Source organism: Chiloscyllium plagiosum, chromosome 7 (genome assembly GCF_004010195.1).
Source record: "Chiloscyllium plagiosum isolate BGI_BamShark_2017 chromosome 7, ASM401019v2, whole genome shotgun sequence".
In the NCBI taxonomy this organism is placed as follows: Eukaryota; Metazoa; Chordata; class Chondrichthyes; order Orectolobiformes; family Hemiscylliidae; genus Chiloscyllium; species Chiloscyllium plagiosum.
Genome location: NC_057716.1, coordinates 95,841,632 through 95,852,096, shown reverse-complemented (window position 1 = coordinate 95,852,096; position 10,465 = coordinate 95,841,632). Strand labels below are relative to the sequence as shown.

Genomic DNA, 10,465 nt, shown 5'->3' with positions numbered 1-10,465 from the left:
ATAGACAAAGTCTTTTCCCTGGTGTGGGGGAGTCCAGAACTAGAGGGCATAGGTTTAGGGTGAGAGGGGAAAGATATAAAAGAGACCTACGGGGCAACTTTTTCACAGAGAGGGTGGTACGTGTATGGAATGAGCTGCCAGAGGAAGTGGTGGAGGCTGGTACAATTGCAACATTTAAGAGGCATTTGGATGGGTAAATGAATAGGAAGGGTTTGGAGGGATATGGGCTGGGTGCTGGCAGGTGGGACTAGATCGGGTGGGGTATCTGGTCAGCATGGATGATTTGGACCAAAGGATCTGTTCCCATGCTGTACATCTCTATGACTCTACTCCTTGTTAATATCTCCTCTTTACTCTTTCAAGCAACTTTGACATGGTTTCCACACAATTGTTCAGCAAAGTCTCTCTGCTGTTTTCCAACCTGCTGGACCTTCTCTTTGCTGTTTCTTTCTTACCTAGCTACATGCGTTCAGAGAATCACTCAAATAAAAGCAAAATACTGTGGATGCTGGACAGCTGAAATAAAACCAAAAAGAGCTGGAGAAACTCAGCAGTTCTGGCAGCATGATGTGGAGACAGAAACAGAGTTAATGTTTCAAGTCTGATACATCTGCTGAGTTTCTCTCGCACTTATTAATTTCATTCCAGAGTATCACTTGCCTCTCTTCATGCTCCTGTACTATTACCTCTGATGACTCAAGGAATTCATCCTTGGATTTCCGCCTGTTTCTTATTGAGATGTTGCCTTTCTGTAACACGGGCTAAAAGCATAGTCTATATACATAAACCAACAACATACAGCTCTACCTCACCACCAGCTTTCTCGACACCTCACTGTTCTCAAACTATCAGATTACTTATATAATATCCTGTGTGGGATGAATAGAAATGTTCTCTCATTTTATATTCAGAAGATTGATCAAAGATATGCTTTCAGCATCTGCTCCAAATTCCATTCACCAGCTATCCATCTCTCTGTCAGGTAACAGTGTGAGATTCAACCAGTCTACTTACAATCTTGTTTTCATATTTCACCCAGAGATGAGCTTCCAACCTCATGAAGACTGTCTATTTGCAACTCTGCATCATCAGCTGTCTTCTCTGTTTCAGTTCATCTGCTGTTGAAATTCCCATTCACTCATTTTTCACCTTTGTGCTTGATGACCCCAATACCCATGCGGTTGTGCCCCACATTCTGCTTCTGCAAACCCGAGATTATTGTAAATTTGTTACCCTTAGCTTAATTCATACAGCTCTAAAGCATTCACTTATCACCTTTGTATTCATTGGACCAAGTCAAAGAACATACAAATTTTACCATCTCTTTCCTTGTTTTCAAATTCTTTCATGGTTTCCACCTCTCTATCTTCATAATCCAGACCAAAGTCTCTGTGAGATACCTGCATTCATTTCATTCTGATTTTCCATGCACATTTTTTATTCACACCACCATTCACAGCCATGCCCTCAATTACCTTGATCATAAGTTCTGGAATTCCCACCAAAATCACACCGTCTTGTTTTCCTCCTTTAAACCCCTGCTAAGAAAACTTACTAGTTTGATCGATATCGTGCTTACTGCCATGCTTTCCTTCATAAGGTTCTGTGAAGTGCCGTGATATGTTTTATTATGTTAAAAGCGTTATACATATGTAAGTTGCTGATGAATGCTGATGTTGATTCACTCGCTATCGTGCTCTTTACCATATCTAATGGCTTCAGTTTTCCAGTTTAGCTTGGAATAAATGTATGTAAAATACTTTACGCTTTTGGGACTTGGATTTAAAATGGAGGCCAATGGTTTGAGATAGTTCTGTGTAAGATTTTCTTAAGACAGGTCAAAAAACCATTTAGAACAGTGGATTAGTTACAAGTAAACTGGCGACTGCAGTCACATGTCTAGGAAAATCCTTGTTGTGTTTGTTAGTAAAATATTTATACCAATGGGTTCATGACAGACTGTGCAAACTCATTAAGTCAATAACTTTAAGTTTGACTTCGGAACTAAACCAAGTGAAAACTTTAGTTCAGGAGAACAAGGAATTCAGTTCAAAAGGAGTACCGATCTTTTGACCAGCAGGAGAACCAAAGTTTTTCAGTTCAGCTCTGGGAAATAGTTACCACAGCAAAAATGGTTTCTATTCTGTGCCATTTCGATGGCCAAAGTGTTTGGATAGAAATCTTCAAGTTGTTAAACCTGAAATGGGTTAGGCCACTAGTGAGATGGTTCTGTAAAGATTTACAAGGATGCTACCAGGGTTGGAGGGTTTGAGCTATTGGGAAAGGCTGAATAGGCTGGGGCCGTTTTCCCTGGAGCATCAGAGGCCGAAGGAATCTTATAGAGGTATATAAAATCATGAGGGCATGGACAGGCTGAACAGTCAAAATCTTTTCCCCATGGTTAGGAAATCCAAAATTATTGGGCAAAGGTTTAAGGTGAGAGGGGAAAGACATAAAAGGGATCCACTTTTTCATGTGGAGGTGGTGAGTGTATGAAATGAGGAAGTGGTGAAGGTTGGTAACAATTGTAAGATTAAAATATATCTGGATGGGTACATGAATAGGAAGGGTTTAGAGGGATATGAGCCAAGTGCTGGCAAATTGGCCTAGATTAATTTAGGATATCTGGTCAGCATGGACAAGTTGGACCAAAGGGTCTATTTCCATGCTGTATATCTCCCTGACTCTATGACTTGTCTGAGATTCACATCTGGGATTCAGAAAGGTGTCATTAAATAAAAGAATGAAGAGAAAGAAGGTGGAAAGTAAAAGTTAATAAGGACTGAGGTCAGAATTGTTTTGATGGTTGTGTTAAGATCCTTGAAGCATCTTCACAGAAAGAGCGGGAGCAGCAGAGGAAGTGACGGCAAGCAGAGGGGCAGCCGGGAAGGAGAACTGTTTCCATGCTGTATATCTCCCTGACTCTATGACTTGTCTGAGATTCACATCTGGGATTCAGTAAGGTGTCATTAAATAAAAGTCTTAGCAATGAAGAGAAAGAAGGTGGAAAGTAAAAGTTAATAAAGACTGAGGTCAGAATTGTTTTGATGGTTGTGTTAAGATCCTTGAAGCATCTTCTATATCTAGGTCACACTGTTTAATTATTCTTTTTTGTAATAAGCTCATGTTCTAATGATACAATGACTAACGACCAAGTTCACCAATTTACCAATGAAAGGTAAATATACGATCTATCAAGCCAGGTTTCATTCTGGGATCTGACTTGTCCAGTGTCATCATTAGCTGGGATCACAACAAGCTGAATCTCACCTCAAAGTGACAGCATTGACTCCATCAAAATTCATCCAAGTAACCATCTTGCAGTCCAGAAACACTGCTTTGGTTTCACTCTAACAGTTAGAAGTTTCACATCCTTTTATATTCATTTTGCATTAATAATTGACCTAATTTGCTTGGTAGAAAGAATCCAATTTTAAAGCAACAAATTACTTATGAAGCATTCATTTCAGGTTGCGGTCATGCTAACACGATGCCTACTCATGATTAGTAAAAGATTAATCCTGTCTGTAGTAGCCTCTACTGTTGAACAAGCCACTTCACTGAGTCATCTCAATTTTATAGCAAATAAAGGACCTTTTGGCCCATTGTATCTCTGCCAGCTCTCCATATGAGCATTAGAGCTATTGTCTTGTTTTTTTCCCCTTTCCCCTGCTCATTATTTCAATTGAAATAATCATCCATTGACTACTTGGATACATTACTTGATCCTGCCTTCACCGTACCTCAGGGCAGTGCATTCCAGACACAAACCACTTAACACACATCTTGTCTGGTTTCAGAATGGACAGTATTCCCAAGGTCTGCATTGCCCATCATATCAATCTTCACTATAAATGTGAATGTGAGAACTAGGAACAAGAGGAGCCCATTCGGCACCTCAAGCCTGTTCCACAATTCAATAAGATCATGGTTGACCTGATTGTGGCCTCTCCTCCATTTCACAGCTCTCCTGATACCCATTGAATCTCTTGTTAGCCAAGAATCTATCCACTTCTGTTTTGAAACTATTCAAGGATCAGGCCTCCACTGTATTCTGAGAAAGAGAATTCCACAGACTCAAGACTATCCAACAGAAACCATTTCTCCTCACCTTCATCATAAACAGGACAGCCCTTAATTTCATTTGCAGCTCTTGCTTCTAGTCTCTCTCATGAGGGCAGCCATCCTTTCAGCATCTGCCCAGCCAAGTGCCAGCATACCATCTTCTTGTGATTTATGTGTTAGGACACCCAAAGCCCTTTCTATCTCAGAGTTCTGCAATCTTTCCCCATTTAAACCATAGCCTCGGCATTACCATTGACCAAAAGCTCAGTTAAGCCTGCCATACGTGATTCCAACAGCAAATCAGAGACTGGCAATTCTGCTGTGAGTAACTCATCTCCTCACTAGCCTGTCCTTCACAGACAAGGCACAAGTCAGGAGCGTTACAGAATCCTCTCCACTTATCTAGATGAGTGTAGCTCCAACAACACTCAGGAGACTTCACATCATCTGGACAAAGCAGCCTGTCTCACTGGGACCCCAATAACCACCTTCCTCATTCGCTTCCTCTGCCACTCATGCACATCGGTACAAATGTTTTCTGTCTACAAGATAGACCACAACAATTTACCTCAGCTCATTCAACACTACCACTTAAACCAACGACATCCACCATCCAAAAGGATAAGGACATGAGAACACCATCCATGTACCCCTCTGAGCCACACACCAGCCTGACGTGGAGAAATTGCTTAGTCAAAACACTGGAACTCCTTTCTTAAGAGCACTAATGATGTTCCTCCATTCCACTGAGTGCAGCAGTTTAAGATGACAGCTCATCGCCACCTTTCCAAGAACAAACAGAGATCGGCAAAAAAATGCTAGCTTAGCATGAATAGATAAGAAAAAAATAAATAAATAAGCATGCTTTTCAAATTATTTCTGTAAAAGTTGACAAACCTACATTTTCCACATTTCATCTACAAAATTTTTGCTGGCTGACTGACTTAACCTATTAGATCATTAGCAAACTCCTATGTCATCCTCACAATTTACTTTCTGAACTATCTTTGCATAATCCACAAATTAAACAGCTATACATTTGATCCCATCACTGAAGTCACAAATGCAATTTGTAAATATTTGAGACCTTGCAGTGACTTGTATATCTCATCACTTGTTACATCTTGTCAAGCTAAAGATCACCCATTCCTGACCACTCTTCAATCAATCTTCAGTCTGTGCTAATACATTGCCCTGACAACTGAGCTCTTAATTCTTACAGCAAAGTTTGTCATGGAAACTTGTCTCCAGGAAATCTAAGCAGACCCACAGGTTTCCCTCGATGCATGTTGCTTGCTAAATGACTGTAATAAATGAATCAAACAGGATTTCTCTTGCATGAAACCACACTGATGCTTCCTGATGTTATTGAGATTTTCTCAGCACCTCGCTGTAACCTTTTAAATCATAGGTTCTGGTGTTATCCCTGTAACAAACATTAAGCTAACTGACCCATAGCTTTATATTTCCTGCTGCTCTTAAATGGAGAAAGTGTTCTGATCTGATAGAATTTTCCAGATTCTCAGAAATTTTGGAAAATTAGAATTCATTGTGCAATATCTCAGCAATCATTTGTTTTCACACCCAAAGGTAAAGTGTCCTAGGAGCTGGGGATTTAATTCAAATAATCCCATCTGTGTATGTTCCCTTATGCATGTCATTGTTCTAAGGTCCTCCTTCCTTTTCGCCTCTTGATGTACCCTCATTTGGTGCCCTTCATCCACGACATGAAGACAGATGCAAAATATCTGTATAATTCAGCTACTGGGTGGGAAAGGAGTAGAAATCAAAGAGGCAGTTACTTTCAGCAGCAGGAAATTCTGCTTGCCCTAATAATGAGTACTTGGTCAAGGATTCTTATCCCTGCTCCTTATGATTTTTGTCAGGCAAGGTTACTAAGATTTACAGAAGAGAGACTGTTAGAAGGGATTGATAAACAGAGAAGACAAATTCTAACTGTAGAGCAGAAAAGACTAACGGGATGGAATAGCCCATATATCATTGCTTGCCAAAGTCCTCCAAATGTCTACACCCATTTTTATTAGTTTCTCATTTCCCATTGGATTTAGCATTGTAGAATTTTACAGTACAGAAGGAGGACATTCAAACCATTGTGTCTTGGATGCAATTAAAGCTACAACAGTAAGTTACTGAGTGGAGATTTTCTCCACCAGCTGAATACAATTCTTTTCAAATATTTACGTGAATAAATTATCTGATTACACTTGAAGATTAGATTCCCTACAATATGGAAGTAGGCCCCTCGGCCCAACAAGTCCACATCAACTCTCCAAACAGTAACCTACCCAGACCCATTCCCCTACCCTACAATGCACCTTACAATATAGGCAATTTAGCTTGGCCAATTGACCTGACCTGCACATCTTTGGACGGTGGGAGGAAACTGGTGCACCCGGAGGAAACCCAGCAGACATGGGGAGAGTGTGCAAACTCCACACAGATAGTTGCTCCAAGACAGGAATCAAACCCAGGTCCCTGGTGGTGTGAGGCAGCAGTGTTGACCACTGAGCCACCATTCCGCAAGATATACGCACTTCATAAGTATATCAGTTACACACTGTACCTGTAAAGTTACATAAAGGAAGCTTACATGTTTACTGCACAGTTATCTACATTGGTTGAGAACAGTTTTATTTTTGAATATCCATGTGTGAGTTTCCACACTGTCAATTACAAAGGGATAAGGTTCATATTCTAATCAAGTATTCTGAAGCACTAGAAACAAGAATAGAGAAATAGGACATGTTAAAAGTAAATTAACTCAGAAAGGCTACATGTGAAAAGATACAATAAATGAATAAGCACTTACCTCCAAAATAATATCTGCTTCCAGAGTAGATCTGCATCTGTATGGTTGAATGAAAGGTTGAGGCTGCATTGTTGTCCAAAATGATGCTAACTCGATTCCTTCTGGCATTCAAATTAATAGAATGCCACAGTCCATCATTTAGATCATCACCTGGAAAAATCAAATGCCTGGTTAACAAGGAAGCACATCCTTCCAGAAGATAGTTGAGTAATACAGAGTTCTCTATTTGATCAGATACTAAGGCACAGCAGTGAAATTTAAGGTCCCAAAACAGGGGTAGGTTGGGGTCTCTTCCAAGCATATTAAAGGTTGGATAGGTGAATGAACAACCTATCGAATCCTGGCCATTTATGTCTCTTACTGTGGACAGTAGCCACAGATTCATCTGGACTTGTGGGTTTGACTTCTGATGTCATATTTGCAAGGTCTTGGGAAAGCTGACAGTTGATGAGAAGTGAATACATTCAATAGAAAGTTTGTGTCTTTCCAGCACTGTTTGAAGCTTTGAGGTCCTTATCTAAGGCAAGATATATTGGCATTGGAGACAATGTTCACTAGATTGATTCTATGAGTTAGAGGTGTTGGACTGGGGTGTACAAAGTTAAAAATCACACAACACCAGGTTATAGTCCAACAGGTTTATTTGGAAGCACTAGCTTTCAGAGTTCTGCTCCTTCATCAGGTGATTGTAGAGAAGGCATAGTCTCAGAGCAACATGGTGTTCAGTCAAGACTGAGATGAAGAATTTATTTTCTAAGAGGATAAAGGTAAAATTGCCACAGTCTTAGTAGACTATAGGGCTGCTTCCACATTAGAGAAAGAGCAGACTGGTGATGGTTTAATATAATGGTCACCATACTGCAGGCAAGGGGAGAGGTTGAGAAGGTGAATCCTTCGTGGTAACCTCAGCCAGTGTAGAAATTCAACCCACACTATTGGCCTCACTGCATTGCAAACCTGCCGTCCAATGAATTCTTTACTGCAGTAGGCTGTGTGGTTAACTATACACTCAGGTGAGACAGATGGATTTTCAATCAGTGAGGGAACCAAGCTTTATGGGAATAGGCAGGAAAGTGAACTTGAGGATTGTAAGTCATGAACTCATTGGATGGCAGAGCAGACTTAATGGGCTGAATTATCTACTTCTGCTCTACATTGGATGGTCTTACAAGGAACGGGAGCTACCCCCAATACACCCGTTAGGTCAACCCTAATCCTCTATGTCAGGCAAACCCTGACACATCATTACTTTAGTCTCAATACAAGGAAGCCTTACTTGCCCCACCATTGCTGTCCACCCCATCCCAGTTGCACATTTCCTTTCTTCAGAGCCATTGGGTGAGAGTTCAGTGCTGCCACTCCCACTCCTAGGACTCTTCGGTGATTCTATAATATTGACAGAAACATTGACAGTCTCCTTTCCTGCTAATGTGGCCTTGAATGTTGATCGGAAGCCAAGTTTGTCAATTCAGCACCGTCCAGTAGGGAATCTGTCAGAACTCCTCATCACATTGACAGCTTCACAGCCATGTCTTAAAAGCTGAGCGCCACAATAATGACTTAGTAAAAATGCATTTCTCACGAGGAGGAGAAAGTGAAGACTGCAGATGCTGGAGATCAGAGTCGAGACTGTGGTGTTGGAAAAGCCCAACAGGTCAGGCAGTATCCTGACGGAGAAAGTGAGGACTGCAGATGCTGGAGATCAGAGCTGAAAATGTGTTGCTGGAAAAGCGCAGCAGGTCAGGCAGCATCCAAGGAGCAGGAGAATCGACGTTTCGGGCATGAGCCCTTCCTGAAGAAGGGCTCATGCCCGAAACATTGATTCTCCTGCCCCTTGGATGCTGCCTGACCTGCTGCGCTTTTCCAGCAACACATTTTCAGGCAGTATCCTGATGACAGGCTTATGCCTGAAACGTTGATTCTCCTGTTCCTCGGATGCTGCTTGACCTGCTATGCTTTTCCAGCACCACACTCTCGACTGCATTTCTCACAACCCCATTTTTAAAGTAAATGGAACAGTAGCCTCGGAAACAAGTCAACCAATTTGCACATAAGAAGCTCCCACAAACAGTACTAAAAACCGGATTTTATAAAAAAATGATTGAGGAAGAAATATTAACTAGAACACTAGTGATAGCTTCGTCCTGGTTGTCTTCAAAGTCACTCCATGAGAACCTCCACATCTACTCAGAGTGCAGACAGCCTTTTTTGTAAAGTGTCACCTGAAAGATGGTATCTCCAACAGGGTCCCCCTTAGTAAAGCCAGCTTTGAACTTTGAACCCATGACTTTGTGATTCACCTAAGGTTGATTCACCAGACTTCCAACTCCAAATTGAGTGAGGACACAGTCAGCAAATCTCACTGGTAGCCTCACAATAGCACAAAACCCTCCAGAGAGTTAACACTTAGATATACACATCTGCCTATATGCCCATACACCATCATTGGTGAAAAATGATTGAGGATACCATTAAAGATTGGCATTAATATCACTAAACATGGAGAGAGCACAGAGGTGGAATGGTGCAGAAGTCTGCATTTGTCTCCCGCATCATAAAAACAAGATTGATGTAAAGAGATTCTAGTCTCAAGGATTGGAATCCTTGATTCTTTAACACATTTTGAAATAAAATTTTAAAAGCAGACGTAAAAAGAAATAAATTGCACGTTAGAAGGATAAAAAATATTACAACATTTGCAAAGAGTCAAAAATGAAAAATGTTAACACTTACATAGAACATAGAACAATACAGCGCAGAACAGGCCCTTCAGCCCACGATGTTGTGCCAACCTGTGGACTATTCTCAGCTTGTCCCCCTACACTTTCCCAAAATCATCCATGAGCTTATCTAAGGATTGGTTAAATCTCCCTAATGTGGCTGAGTTGACTACCTTAGCAGGTAGGGCATTCCACACCCTTATCACTCTCTGCGTAAAGAACTTGCCTCTGACATCAGTCTTCAGGCTATCACCCCTCAATTGGTAGTTATGCCCCCTCATACAAGCTGACAACACTTGGAGACGAGCGATCAAATGAGACCACAGAAAGTCAAGGAACAGTAAACCAGAGACAAAGGTGACTGCTGGGGTGTACCACTTAAAGAAGATAAAAAGCAAATGGTAGGAAAATAAATTGAGACTTGGTAATAGGAGGAACAAAGATTAAGATTAACCTTCATGGGAAGCACATTCAATCAGTCAAAAGAGATCAGAATCATACAATCCCTACAGTGTGGAAGCAGACCATTCGGCCTATCGAGTCCACACCGACCCTCTGAAAAGCATCCCACCCAAATCCACCCCTCCCACCTATCCCTGTAAACCTGCATTTCCCTTGACTAATCTACCCAGTCTGCACATCTCTGGACACCACTGGTAATTTAGCATGGCCAATCAACCTTACCTGCACATGATTCCATGATTTTGACTGTCTGGGAAAGTAGCACAATGCTGAAGGGGTTGAGAAAGGCTTTAACATAAGACAACTGAGTGGTTGGAACTGAATTAATTAAATTCATTTCTTTGTCAGGTTAGCAAAAGGAAGTGTCAGATCAAACATGTAAAAATGA

General features: G+C 41.1%; 1 protein-coding gene across 3 annotated transcripts in view; it reads right to left on the bottom strand.

Annotated features, from left to right (window-relative positions):
• LOC122551780 (contactin-associated protein-like 5) overlaps positions 1-10,465 on the bottom strand; it is a 1,278,965-nt gene that overhangs the window by 581,411 nt on the left and 687,089 nt on the right. For all 3 annotated transcript variants that reach the window (XM_043694245.1, XM_043694243.1, XM_043694244.1), the window contains one exon: positions 6,896-7,045. In XM_043694245.1, the coding sequence (XP_043550180.1) occupies positions 6,896-7,045 (150 nt within the window). The remainder of the gene's footprint in view (positions 1-6,895; positions 7,046-10,465) is intronic.